Source organism: Heterocephalus glaber, unplaced genomic scaffold (assembly GCF_053883595.1).
Source record: "Heterocephalus glaber isolate CG9 unplaced genomic scaffold, H.glaber_assembly_v1.0 deba00001442, whole genome shotgun sequence".
NCBI classification, from domain to species: Eukaryota; Metazoa; Chordata; class Mammalia; order Rodentia; family Bathyergidae; genus Heterocephalus; species Heterocephalus glaber.
Genome location: NW_028258296.1, coordinates 21285310 through 21306292, shown reverse-complemented (window position 1 = coordinate 21306292; position 20983 = coordinate 21285310). Strand labels below are relative to the sequence as shown.

The window sequence follows — 20983 nt, the reverse complement described above, 5'->3', positions numbered from 1 at the left end:
TGGGAAGGAGAGGTACATAATTAATATTTACTTCCTTATATTGCCAGGTGTATAATGTGTATATGTCTTTGTATGAAATTTTACTCCCTAGGGAGAACAAGGCAGTGCAGGAGAGCAAGGAGAACCAGGGTATCCTGGAGACAAGGTAACTTTTAGACTATTAATTTAGTGTAAACATTAAAAAGTATAAATTCAAAAGAAAGGAATATCTGTTATTTTAACCATGCATTTTATAAGGATATGGTATCAATGTGATTTTAAATTCTTGTTTGAAACATTAAGAATTCTTTCATGGATATTTTAGTATTTTTCAAATGGAAGTATATTTGCTTTTTGTGATGTAATAGCTTTCTTTTCTCTTTACTGTTCTCTTCTCTCAGGGCACTGTTGGTTTGCCAGGACCACCAGGGATAAGGGGAAAGCCAGGATCTTCAGTAGGTTTGAGCTTTTACTTTGTTATTTATCATTAACAGAGTGCCTGCCACCCTATGAGCCTAGACACTTGTCAAAGTTAGTAGGATATAAGAAGTAGGATATAAACCTACTAGTCTGGCATTTTCTGTCTTTGATTTTAGACTATAGCTAACTTCACTCTTCAAGTTTTCAACTCACACTCCAGAGACTTTTGGACCCTTTCCCACCACAAACCAAAGCCAGGTTTCTTTGAGCCCTAAAGATCTTGGTTATGTTATTCCTCCCAATGATCTATTACAGATAGTACTTAAATTTAGCAATGGAATTTTAAGCCAGAAAATGTAAAACATCCTAAATAATATTTCTATTTTTCCAAATATCAGTTTCCTTAAAGAAACACTCTGAAAAACAGCACATCTCGCTCTGCTGTGGGCCTAAATATTATAATTCTCTGTCCTTTTCTAACCTTTATCCATCAATTAGTTAAAATAAAGAAAGTTCCTTATATTGTAATTAACAGAAAACCCCTATAAGACTAAAATTACTAATTAGAATCATTTAAATAAAATGTTTAAAGCATGAGTCAGACATATATCTGAGTGTTAATAATAATATTTATTATTGTAGCTAACATTTAGAGCATCTATGAAGTACAAAGCAGTACTCTAGGGATGATACATTTAATTCAATACTATGATCCTATGAAGTTAGTACTATTATCATTCCTATTTTGTACTTAAGGATATTGAAACACAGAGTGTTAAATAACCTACCCAAGGTCCCATTAATAGTTTGTGGCTACCTAGAAAATTCTGTACGAGCTCTGTAAAAGCTAAGGCTCTTATTCACTCTGCCATACTGTCTTATAGTTTAATATTTTATGATTCTTTTAAGATCCTAATATTGATTACAACTCTCTGATGGTAAAGGTGACTATAGATAGAAAAATCAGACATAATTAAAATACATATTTAATCCAGGGATTTAGCTCAGTGGTTCCGGCACCTGCCACGCAAGTGCAAGGTCCTGAGTTCGATCCCCGGTACCAAAAAAAAAAAAAAAATTAAAATGTTATTTTCCTGAACAATCTATTGTGCCCCCTCTAACTGCACCCTCTCATCTCAGAATTGCTTATTGTTGCACCTCAAGAAGCAGTATTAAATTTTACTATTTTAGGCACCTATTCATCGTGACTTCTAGTAGTGACAGAATATTAAACACAGCTTTCAGTTGCAGAGATGACTTAATCCAAAGAACGATTTTTGGTATGTAGCTGTTTGATGACATGCTGGTGGTGGTGACTTTTCCTTTTACTTATTTTTCACCCCGGGCTTTACGTGGGTGTTAATCACTCAGCCATGCACCCTAGCTGTGTGGTCTAAAGTTGAATCTCAGAAACTCCAAAGTGCATAAATAGGGCATGATAACAGGTTACAAAGCTAACAGCTTACATTTTTCAAGGTTGATTTTAAACTATATAGTAAGGACTTCCGACATCAGCAATGATTGGCAAAGTAAGACCCTAACATTTTTATTGTCATGTTTTTATAATATGAAGGTTTTTTTAACCCTTTGATAATTATAAGAGGAAATGATATAACATACTATCTAAGCCTGATACTAATAAAAGATACAAATATTATCTCATGCTTTGTGATTAATTTCTTGAGAAAATTAGAGTCAAATATTGTGCTTACATTAGGCAATTTGCTTTAATGTTATTTACCCTTTAATTCATTTTATACTGATAACATGTTTTGTGGGGGGAAAAACAGTCTTAGAAATAGAGACTTGGATTCTAGTCCCACCTCTGGCACTTGACCTGGTATAATTTTGGGCATTTAATCACCATGGTGTCCAGTTTAAAACATGTTTAAAATGAAAGTAAGACAATATCATGTTGTAGCTCTGACTCTATGATATTTTTCTTTCTTAGTAATAGTTATTGCCCATATTTCTTTAGGCCAAGTTAAAATAAAGACAGAGAGCTTTATTTTACTTTTAATATATTGTCATATTCTTCCTAATACAAATCACAAGAGATGCTAATGAAGTTCTTTTAGGGCAGGGGACAAGAGATGGTGAAAATGAGGCTTTACTCCTTCATTTTAAAACTTTTTGCAGTACTCTAACAAAATAATATTTTTAATATCAGCAGGGATTACTTTTGGTGGGCGATAATCGATCATTTTTATTAGTTTTGTCAGAACTTTAAAAAATGCATAGTTTGAGCTGAGAACAAGATAGGGACTCATTAGTTAATATTAGTGAGATTACCTTGTCTTTGATCTCTTACCTTATTTATTTATTATTTGTATCTTATTAATACAAAAGATGCTCGATCTGGAAACCTTCCCTAGTTAGTAAGAAGACCCCTATTTGATGATAAGTTGCTTATGCAGAATTCATTATCTTATTAAGAAACCAACTCCCACACTCAATTATTCAAATCAGTGCCTATCTAAAGCATTTGTTTACTACCGCAGAAAGAATGCTAAAGTCATAAGATGCTTTTTCTCTTTTATATGTCCTACTTTTGATTTTCTGGCATTTACGATTTTGATAGTAGTGATATAGATTCCAAATGGATCTAAATTGTTACAAATAGAATGTTTCCCAAATGTAACAATATCCTGATCTGGAAAGGTTGTAGATTCTAGAATAATAAAGCTTTTTTTTCTGTAAGTATTCAAAAAGTAGAGAAAACTAACAAATAAATTGTTCGGAAATACTTTTTCCTTGTAATGGATAAAACAAAGACAATTTTTATGTCCTTTCTATTTTTAAGCTAGAAGTTTCTGTCATTCATAGAGGTTTACTTAATATTACTTCATTCTCTACATTACTTGAAAATTCAGTTTTATAAGGAAAATTGATATTTAGCAAACTTGCAATTGAAGTTTTGGAAAACAAAAATTACTATGAGGGACATAAACAATTACTCCACAATTTATGTTCATAAATACTGTATTTGGTTGATAATCAGCTTTTCTAAAACCAAAGGCTATTTTCCTTGATGCTTGTAAAGTTAGTGTCTTAATTGACTTTTGCCACTAGAGGGCAGCAGTGAGAACCCCCCCCCAAGAGTTGCTTGTCATTTTTAGAATTTAAGACTCCCTTATACACTGATTTTGACTAGTCATCATTTTTGTTTTTATTTGTTTGAAAAGGTGAACGTAAGTGAGCCTTTGCGTAGTATTACATTTCCTTTCTCTAGATCTGATTGCAGTAGTCGTATTATATTGTCTTTCATCTCCAGATACCCTAGCTCTGAGAATGTATTAAATGCATATAGGAAACTGCTTTAGTTCTTGGAAAATGGGTAGTCTTATATTTTATCTTGAAATTTTACATATCATCCCTATTCAAATAAAATCTGAAGTTCATATAGAACTTAATATGAGAAAAACAATGAACTCAATGGTTTTTCTTTTAGAAACAAAGATGTCATTAGACTACTAACCCTCTGGTTTCTACACTTTGATCTCTGGAGAGCACTCCAACCGTCTCTAGTTTCAGGCTCTGTAGTCACTTTTCTTCTGACCTTCCTCTCCAGCTTCTTCTTCCTCCATGACTTCACTTTTTTTTTTTTTTGTCCCGGGGATCGAACTCGGATCCTTGCACTTGCGCAACAGGTGGCGAAACCACTGAGCTAAATCCCTGGCCCCGCCTTCACATTTTTAATATGAATACCAGAAACCGGCTTCCAAAATATTAAATCTGCATCCTCAAAACTTTAAAGAATTATAACAATTTAGGAATTAGGTATCAGCCAGGAGATGAGTAAGAGTATAAAAAGGAAGATTAGTGATTAAGATTAATTATAAATTTGATTAACAATTAATGAGTACTTTCTAGATGTCAGGCACTGTGCTTATAACTTTACATATGTTGTCTATTTAATCCTTACAATGACTCTATGAAAATGTTAGTATTTCTTATGCTTTAGATCTAGAATGGCCCCCAAAAGCCTGGTGTTCCGGGTAGGGCTTTTGGAGGATGATTGGATTCTGGGGGCCCTATCGCTGACTTGCTGTTAGGAAGTGGCAGGTAGTTGGAGGTGGGTCACTAGGCACATGACCTGGAAGGGTGTATCTCCCTCCCTTCTCTCCCTCTGCTTCCTGACTGCCACAGGATGAGCATCTTTCTTCCACTGGACACTTCCACCACAGTTTTCTTGCTTTGCTTTCACCCATAGACTGAGTCCTCTAAAACTCATGAGGCAAAATAAACCTCTCTCCTCCTTTAAGTTTGGGTGTTCGGTATGGTGTCCCAGTTTTGAGAAAGTGACTAAGACAATATTGTTGTTGTTGTTGTTATTATTATTATATTGATGAGAAAACTGAGGTTTAGCAAGATTAAGCAACAAGGATTGAATCTAGGTGTGTCTTCATTATTTAATCAGCCCATTTACAATATCAATGGTGGAGGAATTTTCAGAAACAGTTCTAGGACTCTGGTTATTTATAAAAGAAGTTCTCTGTTAGAGTTCTCCACTTGTTGAATCAAGCTTTATTGCCCTGTCTCTGGGAAACACGTAGACATTTTTTTCTTGATTTGAGCACTTACCTCATTAATTTGCTCATAGCCCTAATAGTAGGAGTAAGTATATGTTATGTCCATAAGCATTTTACTTAAATAAGTTTCACAGTGATGATGGTCATAAAGTAAGTCTGTGAAAAGTTATTGTAACATTGATTTCACATATTGAGTGCTGTTTATTTACCAAATGCCTGTTTCCTTTTAAAATTATATTTATTAACCTTTAAGATTAATTTTTTCCTATTCCTCTTTTAGGGTCAACCAGGTGACCAAGGATCCCAGGGACCATCTGGCCCTCCAGGACCAGAGGTAAAATATTGATAGAAAGATAATAAATTAAATGGAAACAAAGCTTTGTAAATAAGGAGGGGAAAGGAGTTAAAGGGAGGGGAGGGGAATGGAAAAAAGAGAAATCAACACATATCATGTACAGGTATAAATAACCCATGATGAGTGTGATCATTATGCATATCTAAATTGTACTAATAAACTTAAAAAATCACAAAAAATTAATTTGAAACTAAAATGAAGGTATGCAAAGGATCAGTGATGCTAAGAAAATAGAAAATTGAGGATCCCATATCTGAAGTGCTCAGGACAGAAATGTTTTATAATTCTATTTCAGATTTTTGGAATACTTGCATATATATAATGAGATATCTTGGGCATGGGAACCATATCTAAACATGAAATTCCTTTATGTTTCATATATGCATTATACACGTAGCCTGAAGATAACTTTATATAACTTTTTTTAGTGTGCCTGCATTTTGACTGTCACCTGTTATAAGGGGTAAAGTGTGGATTTTCTACTTATGGTGTCATGCCAACTCAAAAAATTTTGAATTTTGGAACATTTCATATTTCAGATTTTTAGACAAGGAGTGGTAAACCTGCAATGGTACAATTTCATCCTGATGAGATTATCACTGATTTATTTGTTCTACATAATAACTATTAATAACATATATTTAGGGCTTGAACTCAAATTGTAGGATATAAACTACACTGAATTATTAATGTAAAATGCTTTCAATTCTTGTTATGTGCACATATCACTTGGACTTTATGTTATAAAACAAGTAGAATTAACACTTTAGTAAAAATACCAAATTTGTTTGTATAGTTTAAAAAAATTTGGCCTTGGCATTCTGCTTGATATAGAGCAGCTTCTTTTCCTGAAAGTAATAGAGATCATGAGCTTTTGAGATGAAATATTTGGATTATTTTGAATCATCTTATGAATCAAAGATATACTATATGAGAGAAAGCTTCTGAAGCTTACCCTAGTTCTAGAAATACACACCAAAAATGTGTATATATATTTATATGCACATTCACAGTCACATATAAATACATATACACATCTATTTCAGAGTCCTACATGCAGCAGCAAATCTGAGTACATGAATTTAGCTTCAGAACAAATAAATCATAACATTAACATCCCCACAGTGGCAGTAAAGTAGGCAGATATTCTAGGGAGTCTCTCTTTCTCGCTCTCTCTCTTTGTAAAATATAAGATTTACTTCTTACTCCACAGCTTTCTTTCAGCATTGCTTTATTTCTTTAGTAAATCACTATTCCTACTTTTTCATAATGTAAAAATATTTCATATTGATAGTTCAACTTTATTGATAGAGAAATAATAGGATATAAAAGTGGTATATTTATATCATCATTCTAAATAGGAAATTGTTTTCAGTAATTAAAACTTCAGATTAATAAAAATTTATCTCTATAAGAGGCTTCATTCTGTTATTTTAATCATTTTAATGAACTTTTTGGGAACAAATAATATTTACATCTTCTCACACTGAGAATTTAACTTCCATTATCTCTAAAGATTGTAATTATGACTGTGAATGTTGTAACAGCCTTTACAAGTAGGCTGCCCCCTAGGAAGGGCTGTGCTGCCTCCTTATCATCACTATAGTGTTGGATCAAAAGGATGTATGAGCCATGTGTTTAACTTGCTGTTCTTCTAGAGATATTTCTTTTTTCTGTTTCCTTTTAAATTTCATGCTTTGCCCTCAACATTTAACACATTGTCTAATTGTCTTTGATTTCTGCACAACTAATAGAAGGTGCTAAACCCCAGTCTAGTAAGACTATATCCATTCTTCCTATTCACCAGTATTAAATTTTTTCATGGCCCTAAAGATGTAACCTATGCACTCTCACCAATTGGTACAAGTTTGTTTGGGGAAATGAGGCCTAATCTGAAGATCATAAATTCTAGCGCATAAAAATGTAGTACGTAGGCAACTATTATCCCAATTCTTTTTAACCTTCAGCTTTTAATTGAATTACAGTTTCAATCATTTAAAATAATATGTTTAATAGCATATCTAAACTAAAATGCTTCTACTTATATGGCAGATGAATTCTCTCATATACAGAGTCTCTTAATGTGTTGCATTAAATTTAGACTTTATCCTGTAGGCAATAACCAAGGAGTTCTGATCATGAGATTGGGATTATGGGAATTACTGTGCTTTATGAGACACATATGTGATAGGAAAGATCATCAAGGAAAGAAAATCAGACGTGATAAGGAAACTAATTATGTTATTCAGAAGGATAATGTATACAGCAGAGAATTAATGGTGAGGTTTTCTGCCAATAGACAGTAAAAGATGACTTCAAGAGAAAATCAGGAAACACAATCTAGTTCAACACTTAACTATTCAGATCTGCTTCAGTTTGTGTGAGAGGAATTAAAACAATTATGATATGTTTTGCTTGAATATTGCGGATCACCATCTAAAATATAAAACAAAGTAGAAGGAGGAAATTCAGAGTGTTGGGAAATAATGTCTTAGATTCTTATCTGTTAGGACTGAAATGCTTGTAGTACAAAAAAATTAATCTACTAAGTATATAAAAACCATAGGCCTGATGGTCAGACAAGAAGAGTGGACTAGAGGTACATATTTAACCAGTCATTCAAAATAGAGCTGTTAGATGGAGCAATTGTAACAGATGAAAGCATTTAGGGAGGATTTATGACACAGGTTTATAAATACTACACTTGATACTCGCCAGAACACCACACTCTTTGTGTGCAGTGTAATTAAGTTCCAAGTTAATAAAAAGGCAGTAAAATAAATCTTGATAACATAGTCTGAAGAAGAAAAAAATTATAATGGAAATTAGAAAAATTTTAGAAGTGAATTAGAACAAGACACTGTAAAAATAGCAGCTAAAGCAACACAGGCAAATTCACAGACAAATATATTATTTTCAAAAGCAAGGAAAAATTTTTAAATGAGTTATATAGAGTATACTGTGGGGATTGTTTCAAAAAGATTAAGAAGTTAAAAGAGGTCAAATAAAATAGACTTTATGCATAAGTAGGCAGCTATATCCCTAAAATAAGAGGAAGACAGCTTGAGAAAAAAAACAAGGAAATGTGTCAGGGACCTATAAAATAATTTCTGAATTGTGTTAAGGTCAAAACTTAAAAGACTTTTGCCTAAATAGAGTCACAAAGACTAGTACATTTGGTAGCAAGTGGATTGCAATTTGAATTCAAATTTTCTACTACACCAAGCAATTAAATATAAGTTATATATCTCCTCTACCTTGGATAAAAACATATTCATTGTTCAAAAGGAGAAGACAAACCCATCATATTAAGGCTCTGTGATTTCCATTTTGCAGCATAAACTGATTTCATAGTGCAAAAGTATAATTTAGTACAAGTAATTCTATTAGGGGCCAAAATTATGAGATGGACCTAAGTATAAAATTCCATAACAGCTTTTGTTAATTATTAGATGATAAAGTATTTAACTTACTATGAGAAAATAAGGGTATTTAGAATTAATATATTCTGAATGAAAATTGAGGCATTAGCTCAATTACCTTTAGCAAATGAGTTAAACTCTCTCACCCTTTCCTTGTCTATAGAATGAAATATTAATACTACCAACCTCATTAAGTTTCTGTACTATGCATGTACAAATGTTTCAGTGACCAGTCAATAAGTATTAACTGCAGCCACCACTACCATCACCATAGACAGAAGGAACTATCTAGACTCATGGTTAAAAAAAAAAAAAGGCCTGGCTAATTCAAGAGCAAAAGAATAGCAATGTAACTAGAATGAATGAAGTGGAAAATGATATACAGTGAAATTGGAAACGTACACAGTGGGTATATCATGTAGACCTTTACAGGAGATAAAAAGAACTTGGGATTTTGTCTAAGTGCAATAAGAACTCATCAGAGACTTTAATCATGGCCGTTGAATGATCTTACTATTGTGCCTTTAGACAATTACTTTGGCTGTCATATGGACATGAGAAAATGAGGAGAAAGAGTGGTGAAAACTGGGAGATAATACAAGAGGGTTGTTTTAGGTATCTAGGCACATATCTTGCAGGTATCTTGCAGTAGGTTATGGGTATAGAGAAAGAGCTTTCGGGGCAAATGTAATTTAAGTTCACAATAATAAAGTGATGCCAATTATAAAACTGTGGGTTTCCACCCTTGCTAGTTATCATTCTCACCTGAAGAATTTAAGATACAGATGCTCAGGGCCCATTCCAGAAGTACTGCATCAGAATATCCTGGGGGTGCTCCATTAGTTATAAACAGCAATGACAAAAAACACATTTTGTTCTTAATGGCAAAGGACTTTTTTTTCCAACAGAATGAAAACATTTTCAAACCAGTAAGATATGACATTGCAGGAGTCAGAACATTTCCCCAGTTTCTGCCTGGAAATAGTTGTCTGACTGTGTGGTTTAGTAACCTTAGAGCATTATTACTACCACTTATACTCCAGTACAGAATGGCACACAGAACATTCTATAAATGTTCTACATATAAAGTAACAAAAGAAAACCACTAATAAGCTTTGTTTTTTTGAATTTTTCCAGTTAACATTTAATTTGCACAAGAGCTGGAACAGACACAGAAACCAGCTGAATAGCTTTTAAAATAAAGGGTGAATTTGACCCAAAAGTAGTTTTATAGTACCAAGAAACTGTGGAAAACCCTGAGTCAAGGTTTGGAGAAAAGGAAGCAACTAAGAACATAGTCTAAGAGAATAAAATAATTAATTTGAGTTAGCTCAAATTTATTTATAAATTTCACTGACATTTTATAGTTATAAAGTATTTCTATTCCACTTAGCTTATTGTTCACGCACAAGTACCATATTGATTTAATGGAAAAAGCTTTATAATATATTTTAATATCTGGAAAATCTGTACATCCTCTTAGCTTTTCTTTTTCAGTGGTTTTTTTTGTGGCTGTATTTGAATTCTTGTTTTTCCATGTAAATGGCAGAATTACTGTATCTAGCTTCATTAAAAATATTGCCAGTATTTTTTGTTGACTTCAATTTGTAATGTAAGAAGGTGTCAATATCTTTACAGTGTCACATCATCTCTCCAAGAACAATAGATATATTCTATTTGTTCAGTCTGCTTTTATATTTTTCAGGAATATTTAAAAATCCTCATGATTATAGGTTTTGCATATTTCTTGTTAAATATGCTCCTTTTTTATCTTTTTGTTGCTATTTTAAATGGGGGTTTTCTCTAACATTATATTCTCTGGGAAGTTTTTGTGTGCATAAAGATTATTGATCATTCAATGTTAACTTTATATCCTACTTTTCCTTTTACCATTAGTTATCTAGACTTTTCTAGGTATGATATCATATAATTTTCAAGTAGAGATCTTTTTAGTTCTTTTCTCACTTCTAACCCTGATCAGTTCTCCGGGATAATTTCACAGTAATAACTCTGGTACAACGCTGAACAGTTGAAAGTGGAGAGATGCCTTGCCTTGTTCCTAATTTTAATGGAAATACAACAATTACTTATGAAGTAAATTTTCCCATTATGACTAAAAATATGTACATATTTTACTATGTTAAAGAAAAATATCAATTCCCATTTTTTAATTAAAAAAACAGGAATGATTGTTACATTTTGTCAAATATATACATCATTAAATATATTTTCAATATCTGTAGAAATAATTATATATATATATATATTCTTGTATCTTTTTCTCTCACTGCTGAAGATTGCCATAAGCTATACTAAATCTTTTTTTTTTAACCTCTTATGCCTCCAATACTATAGGATATTCTGGATTCAATGCCCAAGTGACAGGGCCAACTGTGACATATCCTGGACTGTTTTCCATTTAAAGCTGTCAGCTTGCTGTTTTACTTAGTATTTGGTTATAGGAGTATTCCTAGGCATATAAAATTTTGCTACCATGACTCAAAAAGACCAGTTCTTCCTTCTTGTTATGGAGTTCATAAAACTTTATAATTGCTTTTACCTTCAGAGGGGATATTCCAGGACATAGTTGACCACTGAGGTCCTAAAATTCAGAGAGGTATCCATCTATGATTCTTTCTAGGGTTTATTCTCATCATCTGGAATGGATGTGTCATGCCAAGTCTTCCTTTGGAGTAGCCATTACTTGCTCATCTTATTCAAACAGCATGATAACTTATGTATTTAGTGGATTAGAGTGATATTATGCATTATGCCCTGAAAGTCCAGATCTCTTTAAACTATATTATTATGATAGAGGCAGAAGAATACAGGAAAGCTGTAAGTAATTATTGTCTATATCACATGAAGAAACTTTGGTGTTTTTTTATTATAATGGAAAGGAGTACAATTTCCAAATCCTTGACTACATACCACGTATGGGATATCTTAGTAATCTATTGTAGCAATGCTCCTACATTTGACACAGCAGCTGCAATTGAGGCTGGGGTAGTATGTAATCATTCTCCAGAATCTATCTAATTTTTTCAAGGACTTTCTTGGTGAATTAAACGATGGCCTAATATGAACAACCACTCTTACATCTTGTAAATGTTAAATGGTGGTACGAATCTCTGAGTATCCAAAGGCTTCTCTAACCATCTTCAAACCTTTCCAAACTTTTCTTCCAAAACATTTCTAGATATTTCTTATCCATGTGGTCAGGTATAGTCACAGCAATGGCCCCACTCCCAGTGTCAGAATCTATCTTAGTCACTGTCTCATAGCTTGGGGCAAAACACTTGCAGCTTCAGGAGATGAGAGGGTATGACTGGGAATTTTGGGTTGTGAATGACTGGCTGATTCTCAGAACTCAAAGGTCCACATAACTGTGGGAATGCTTTGACTTTTTAGGTTTTCCTTAGATAATCCAATTGTAACTATTCATTTTCAAGTGATCTTTTAGGGACATCTGTTATATGTCAGTCACTAAAAAATGCTGAACTGAACTATATCCTGGCTTCAAAGAGCTTATATTCAAGAAATCAATATTCAATTTATACTATACCAAAGCCTCCTCTGCCTCTATGTTTTCCCTAGGCAATGATTTTGATTAGGTCTGATAAAATTTTAAAAATGAAAGATCAAGTCATTCCTTTAAAAAGTCTAGAATGAAGCCAGGCATTGTGGTGCACACCTGTAATCCTGGAACATGGGAGACTGAGGCAGGAGGATTGCTCTGAATTTTGGCCACCTTGGGCTACATAGTGAGTTCAAGGCCAGCCTGAGCTAAACAGTGAGATCCTGTCTCAAAAAGCAAAACAAAACAAAACAAAAGGTTTACAATCAGTATGGTCCTTATAAAAAATTGCAAAATAGTCAAAGGATGTCTTTCCTAAGACTTCTGTTTCCTCTTTCTGTGGGTTTGTTTTTTCCCCTGGGGGCATGAGTTCTTCTCCATCTCAAACAGTGTGCTTTTTTCTTTCTTTAATTTGCCTTTCCAACAAGTCCTACTTTTAGGAAAAGTCCTGGTTAAATATATTTTACTCTCAGCAGTAAGTGTGCAACCCTGAACTGCAATATATTTCCCTTTCAAGCATATTTACATTTCAACACCAAAAAGAGCACTGAAAATAGTGCAGTAAGTGTCTAATAATAGAATTTCAAGAGTTATTTGTTGAACGGGGATGAATTCATGGGTGACTGGAAACTTTGATACTCTTCAAGTTATTCATACCATACAGATGGTCATCCAGTCAAACAAGACTATACAAGATTGGCCATCATTTCTTGCTGGCATCTTCTAGTCAGGAAGTGCAGGTTTTTCTAACTTTGCAAAAGCAAAGTACTCTAAAGTTTTGTCATACATGTTAAGTAATTTCCATTAACATTAATGATCATCTGAATAAATATCACTTCAAGTAACAAAGTTTTCCCTATTTTACTTGTTCTGAGCAAATTATTAAATTGCTGTAATAATGAAGTACATGTATCTATGCTTTTAGGCTTTCATAGAATTCTAAGTAGAGATTTCCCAAGATGAAACATCACTAGCTTTATGTTTTTTCATACTGATTGTTTTTCTGCTTATAATAAAAACACAGAAAATTCTGTACAGGAAACTTTCCTATTTCTTTAAGCATAATAGGATCAGTTTTGAGCATTAATCCCATACAATTGCCCAGTTCTGGCAATAGATCACCTTGTAATGTAGTAGCAAGATAGTTAGAATGTTGATTCAGCTGTTAACTCCCCTGGGCTACAGAGATCACCAAGTATTTGAATGTTGGATGAAGTTCCTATAAGTGGAGCTGGGTGTTTATCACAAAAATAATTCAAGACCACTAATCACAGAAATGCCTGAAATGGCCAAGCAGTAAGTTCTCTTTTTCCATCAGGGTGGTCTTCATTAGAGACCAAGACTGAAGCTATTGTGGACAGTCGGTTCCTATCAAGTGAAGTCATGCTTCTAAATATCCATGTTAGCAATTAAGTGGACCTAACTGGAATAAGTCAGCCTGCAGCTAGCTGTATTAGTTGATTAGAACTCGGTGTTAATGGATGCCTTGCACTTAAACCAGTTACTTCCTTGTTATCTTAATGACTTGGATTTGGTTGAGTAATTTTGAATTTTTTAGTTATCCCTCAGAATGGGTGCTGAATGTATATGTGATTCAATCAGTTAATAAAAAATTATTTGAGTTTTGATGGTGTGCATAACTATGCCCTGTAAACACTATAGAATATATTTTAAAATAAGATCTTAACCATAATTTGAGAAAATGTATAGTCTAGTTGTGAAAAATAAAATTTATAAACTGTTAGTAGTGAATGCATAATGTGAGAAGTACATATTTATTGTAGCCCACTTTTAGCAATATGAGATTAGCTTGAGATGAAAGGATTAAAGTAGGGTTCACAGAAAAAAATGGACCTTGAGTTAGACTGTTTATGAATAAATGGGAGGAAACAGGAAGGCATTCCAAGAAGAGCAAGTCACGTGAGGAAAGGCTAGAGACCTAGGTAATATGCATGGTAGATTTACAGGCAGTAAAACCATTCAGCTGATGCCAATTTTTTGTGTTGACAAAAAGTAACGTGTAAATTTTAAAGTAGATTGGCACCTTACATTTATTCATTTGTAAAGCCTCAAATTCAGTCTAGCCTATATCAGAGGCAGCATATTCTATAGTTACATTGGCCTGATAAAACAATTTTTGTGTTGTGGAAAAATATGGGATCTGTCCTCTTCACTCTCAAGTAAATCAGTGAAAGTTCTATTGCATTGTCTGTTTTTTTCACAGTAGTGACAATTTCCATCCTTTCATACTTGGTGTAAATAGGAATCTTTGTAACTGTCACCAAAAGAGGTGCAATCTTCTGCTTACCTAGAGAAAATGTTATGGCAGTATGAATTGTTAGTGGAACTGACCTACACTGCTCACCAGATTGATGAAGATGTCTTTCTGCCTAAAAAAGAGTTAGCAACAGTGAGGAAAACTGAATTTTAACCTCACTGCCTCTCAAGAGCTCCTCATACCTCTACTTCCAGAAATCTGTGTCTTTATCATTATCCCATCCTTATCTTAGGTTTATCCTATTAGATTTTATCCTGTTTGAAAGCCAAAAAGTTAGCCAGATGTTTTCAGAGATTCTAGTAAAAGACACAAGAGTCTTGGGACATATATAGAAAGGGACAGTTTATTACTCTCAGGAATATTAGTTTCCAGAGTTATCACCAGTTTTTCATGGATTCACTGAGCCACAGTTCCCACTGGATAATGAAAACTAGAACTAGGTGACACTTGCACATGCAGTGGGTTGCATTATAAAAGAAGAATTTTAAGTTTAAGGAAACTGAATCTATGCTAATAGACAGTCATAAAAGATAATGTGTTTCAGAATGAGGCATTACCTTTCTTATCTTAGTAACATTCCTTCTCCTTGATACAGAGGAAGACGTTTCCATCATTGCTGTACAAAAATCCCTGAAAAGATAGGTGAGCAGAGTGGATAATCAGTACCTCATTTACATCATGTGCATCATATGAATGATCAGTGATAAATTATTGCCCAGTGACAGGTTAAATTAAATGTTGGAAGTATAAAGATGGTTAAGATACATTCATTTTTCCCATGAGCTCACATTTTATTTCAACAGAGAAACATGCTTTTAAGTACAATATATTGCACTAGTGCTAAATAGCCATATTAACAGAGTTCTATAGAAACAAGTTACTGATTCAGACAGACAAATCATGAAAGGCTTTGTAGACCATGTCATCTTTGAGTTGGTAACAAATTTCATGATGGAGAAACTTGAAGAAAGGAGTTAAAGATTTCTTAGAAACGTGTATCCTTGAGCAGTGACTTGAAGAAATAATATTTATCAAATAGAGATAGAGGGCAAGGGCATATTCCAGCCAGAGGGAACAGGATTTGTAAAAGTACAGATAAATGAAGGAACCGGGTATATTTAAGACTGCACATACTTTAGTCAAGTCTGTTTCATTTGAAAGTGATAGAAATCTAACTCAGTTTTAAGCAAACTCTCATGATTGGCTGATGTAATCAGCAAGTTCAGTAGTTTATGTCCCTAGAAGTTTGACCGGATATAGGAATTCACTGGATATACTCCAGGTATTCTCCAACTCTCTGCCTTACTTATCTGTGTTGGCTTTGTTCATAGAAATGCATTGTGGAAATGCAGTCATTGGTAACTGTAGGCTTATATTGGACTCACAGTTAACAATCTCAGCAAAAGAAAGAATCTTTTTTCCCTTATAGTTCTATACAAAAATTCTTAGGAGGATTCTAGCCAATCTGGCTTCAGTCACATGATCACAGTAGCCAAAGGACTGCAATATGTAACTGGGAGATGTGGATCATTTTCCTATTTCTGGACTTGGATGGGGACTGCCAAGGGACTGGAATATGTAACTAGGAGAGTGGGTCATTTTCCTATCTCTGGACAGGAGTGGGGACCAGTCTAATGATCTGAAAGGGAAGAAGAGCAGTTCCCCAAAAGGATTGCTAGCAGGTTTTTTAAATGCTCTCTACTTTCCACATCTGTAGTGACCAAAATCTAAATATGCCCACCTTCTAACTTAAATAGCTTTTAAATGTCTGTGCCTAACCTAATGGTTCTGCCTACAAGCTGAAAATACACTTCTCTCATCTCCAAAGGAAGATAACTCCATGCATGGCCAGTTATTGGTTATAGATTCAAGAGCAGGCTCTCTGGGTTGTTTTCAGGAAAGCCTAAGCATATGTCTACATCTCAACAAACCAGCATACATATTTTAGAAAGCAAATAAGATATCTTATTTGTAGAAAGAGAGAATACAAAACAACAGAGACTAGGCATAGGCCCATACCTGTGTATTTAGAATAAAAGTAAGCCACTGACACACACCAGTTCCTCAGAACACTGTACATTTGCTTTGTTAATCACTTAAATTCTTACTTTCTGCCACAAATATACACACACAAAAAAGGAGAAAATGAGAAATAATCTCCAGAATATAATTCTGTAAAACTAGGGAATTTTTTTATTTGCTAGTGTATATTCAGTACCAAGAATAGTGCCTGACACTATGTGTTGAATGGATGAACTGATATTCTTTAAGACATTCATAAGAATGCTAATTAGATAGAAAAATGGATAAATACATAGATATACATTGAGTACCTAAAATTATATTTATCTGAACATATCTATAAAATAATGATTGTGATATTACTCCCCAAACAATCTGAACTTCATGGATTTTTACTGGAGGACAAGGTCAGTAAATAAATACTATTTTTTCCTCTAAAGATTCTCAAATCATTACAAACTGTTACCTACCCAAAATTATGATTATCTAAAATACTCAATACCACTCATCCATTTTTCATCTTTTTTGAAGTATAATTGAGATATAACTGCATATATTTATATTATACAATTTAATACTTTTGGATATAGACATAAATCATGGAACAATCACTAAAATCAAGATAATGAACATATACATCAAAGTCCCAAATTTCCTTGTTCACCTTTGTAATCCTTTTTTGTCTCTCCTTCCCACTTTCTCCTTGAGCTACCCTAGGTTATTATCCAAACCAAGTAAATTATCCAAACCTAACTATCAAATAATGGTCAGAATAGTGTATGTTAGAATCCTAAGTTTAGCATAGTTTTCTGTGCTTTTAGAAGAACAAATGTGGACTTTCCCAACACTGAAGGTTCCTTCAGAATGATTTCAAATATACTTTAATACTATTAAAACTAAATTTTATTTGGAACATAGAGTATGTGTTGTATCACAAGGAATTTTACTGTCTTTGTTGTTTTGAGAATTTTCACTGGTGAGTTTTTAGGATGCTACACATATGGAATTCAGCTGTGTTATATTTTCTGCTCAAATATATGGAATTTCTAAAGGGAAAATATGAATAGAAATAATCAATTGCAAAAGTTTTCTACAGTACCATAATGAAAACAATCTGGTTTTGATGGCTTTTGAGATCTAAAACAGCAAAAGTGAATGAAATAGAGCCAGATACCTAGATGGACTCTTTATTTTTATTTTATTTTTCCAGAAGCTCATATTTTCTCTCTGCAGTTTTCTCAGAAGACAGAACAGCTCCTTCATGTGCATTTTGCATGGCTGCCTTGTGCTAGAATTTAGTTTCTATAGTTCACTGGGAAAGTGAATTTATTACTTTTGCCCTTTTAAATATTGTTGTTGGCATTAACTTTTGGATGGCTATTTGCACTTAGAAAAGATCATTTTAATCTTTTTTTTATTACTTTCCTGCTTGGACTTACCATATTAATGACATGACATGTACTTCCACAAATGTTAGAGAACAAAATCTTATGACTACATTTTGGATCCCTGTCTCTAACCAAATTCTCCCTTTACCAAATCTTTCTCCATCTGGATGCACTCAGTCCCATATAAAATTGCAATCCTGTCTATAGAAACCATGATAATCTTTTGGTTTTTCTTTTTTCAGAGAAAGGATAATTTTTGAAACTGAAACATTCAAAAATATAATTACTCAAATAGAATTCATTTTTAATTTGGCTATCAATTTGGACCATCAGATGTTTATTTAATGTACTGTCTTCCCGATACTAGAGTAGGCTTTGCATAACTTTGTCCTCCAGGAATTCATAATTTACATGTTGCTTTTATTGATTTTATTTTATGTGATTGCTTTTTTCAAGGGCTATATTCATTTTTATTTTTTTCAGACTTATACACTACTCAGAAGATACAGTTAAACCAAAACATACCATGTATTGTATATTGAAAGCACAATACATATAAAAACCAATGAGAATGGGAAATTTTCAGTGAGAGTTAAATGGTCTAAGTGTAATCTGTAAGAACAGAATATTTTAAAGCTGCTCAGAAGTTTGAATTATACAACATATGTTTTTTGTTTTTAAACTGTTATTGAATTTTAACATGCTCTTAACTCCAAGATAATCCAAAAATCTGAGTTCTGCTGATTTCATCTGGGGATTAATTCATTGAATAAATTTTCTAAATGCCTAAAGATCGCTCAAAGGTCTTTAAGTCATTATAAATTGTTGCCTACTTCAAGCAAATGATTATCTTAAATGCTGAATTCCACTTAACATTTTTACAGCTTTATTGAGGTATATTTGATATATGATATGTTACATATATTTACAGTGTGATAATTTTTCACATATCTATAACCTGTGAAATCATTATTAAATCACAATAATGAACATATTTGTCAAACTCAACAATTTTCTTTTTCACCTTTTATAATCGCTTCCTTCTGTTCCTCCTACTCTTCCCAGGCTATCTCTGATATGCTATTTTATCCCTATAGATTATTTATAATTTCTAAAGTCTTTCTATAAATGGACTCAAATAGTATGTACTGTTCTTGGATCTGGCTTCTTTCAATCAGCATAAGTACTTGCTTATGTTTTGATTATTTATCCATTTTCCATTTTTTTAACTGGAAGGACTATACATTTCAACAAGAAATAGAAACTTGATTGCTCCTATAGGAAAATTACTAACATGTTCAATGTATGCCAGAGCGCATTATATATTTACTTTGTTCGGATACTAGCATTTAAGCTTCTGGTTTCTGCCAAATAAAAAAGGTAATATTTTCCTTTTATGATTTCCCAGGAAACTAATGAAATTGGTAGTGCTTTAGTTCCCAGGTTTTACTATAAAAATGCATATGAACTAGTTTCCAGCCTTTAGTGATTAGAGAATAATAAAACTTTGTTTTTACTGGAGAGAATACTAAATCACTCTTGGTGCAACAAACAGATGTGAAAGATCCGAAAATAGAGGACACATTTGCCCTTACTATCTTTAAAGCTATTTCATTTTTCTTTTTCTTGGTAAAAATTGGAGACCTGTCTTTTTCTATTGAGAGGGCACGAAAAGTCAGGCTGCTCTTCCTTTTCCTCACTAAGGTATTTTAGTTTTCAATTGTGATGTGATGACTTAACTGAGATAGTGAAGCATATTGTGGGAAAAAATATTTTTTGCTATCAGTATTATTTTAAATTTTAAAAGTAAATGAAAGAATATCAGTTTTGTTTTTAATTTTCTTCTTGTATATTTTATATCAATAGTTTTTTTAAATGAGTATAGACTCAACAGATATACTTTTTATCTTCCAGTCTATAACTCTGAAATTTTGCTGCTCAGCAATGATGCCCATGTTCTGTAGTTTGATTTACAGTTTGAGCCCAAATTTGAGCATTAAAAATTCCTTCATAAATATATACTATCATTAAAGTTCAGTTGATCCAGTTAACTCTGGTTTTTAGATTTGAAAATGTATTACTTAAAAGACAAGCTCTCTCCTTGGAAGTAACCCAGGTATGAATTTTTTAAATAATGAAAAAGATTTTTGGCCAAGTTTCTAAGCTATCCTATGTGGTAAGGAAAGAGAGATTTTCTTTCTTTTTAATAACTGTGCTGATGTGTTTCTGAGATTTTCAGTATAGTTTTTGTTTCAAAATATTCAACTTATTTGACTATGAAACCAGATTTGTTGACATCTTTTATCCTGTTGAGTCTTTAGTACTTTATGTCTTTTAATGCTATTTTAACTCATTAAAGAAGGAACAGAAATTCAAGGATGAAATATCCCATATTTAACCAGAATCGCCTTAGTAGTTTTTCTTACTGTTTTATTATGAAATAGAAAACTATATAAAACAAATGCATACCACATACAATTATGTCATGAATGCACTTGTAAGTACCACACAGCTCAAAAGCAGAACTGCCTCTCATCCTGAAATCTTCACGTGGCCCAGCCCCAACCACAAGCTCTCTTGAAGTAAGCAATTTTTCATTGCTTTTTCTTTCGTAGTTTATTGCTTAAGTTTCCAGTCTTAAAAATAGTAAGTTAGGCTTGTTTATTCTCTGTGTCTTCCAATCTACACGCACTCTCTCCATTCCCTTTTCTCTGTTACAATTTTTTTTGGTGAAATTCTCCATTCACTTGGGTGAGTTTTCACATTCTGGACTTTGCTGGTGGCAACCTCATGGTGTAGTTCTGCATGATTCTTGTTTGTGTGTATTGCTTGAAAATTGGTAGTTACATTATAGAATCCTGACTATATTCAAATTTGTTTGTTTTTCGCAAGACTGTAAGTGATATTGTGTCCTTTCATCTCAGAACACATAATGTCTGATTTTTTTCCTTTTTATAATGTTAGTAACAGTTTAAACTCAATGTCAAATCTAATAGACCATTTACAGGAT

The 20983-nt window shown here is 33.0% G+C and overlaps 1 protein-coding gene across 4 annotated transcripts in view; it reads left to right on the top strand.

The window, feature by feature from the left end:
* The window catches only part of Col24a1 (collagen type XXIV alpha 1 chain), a 313236-nt gene that overhangs the window by 95206 nt on the left and 197047 nt on the right, over positions 1-20983 (top strand). For all 4 annotated transcript variants that reach the window (XM_021255434.2, XM_004841343.4, XM_021255435.2 and 1 more), the window contains exons 18-20: positions 92-145; positions 381-434; positions 5212-5265. In XM_021255434.2, coding sequence (XP_021111093.1) covers positions 92-145; positions 381-434; positions 5212-5265 — 162 coding nt within the window. The remainder of the gene's footprint in view (positions 1-91; positions 146-380; positions 435-5211; positions 5266-20983) is intronic.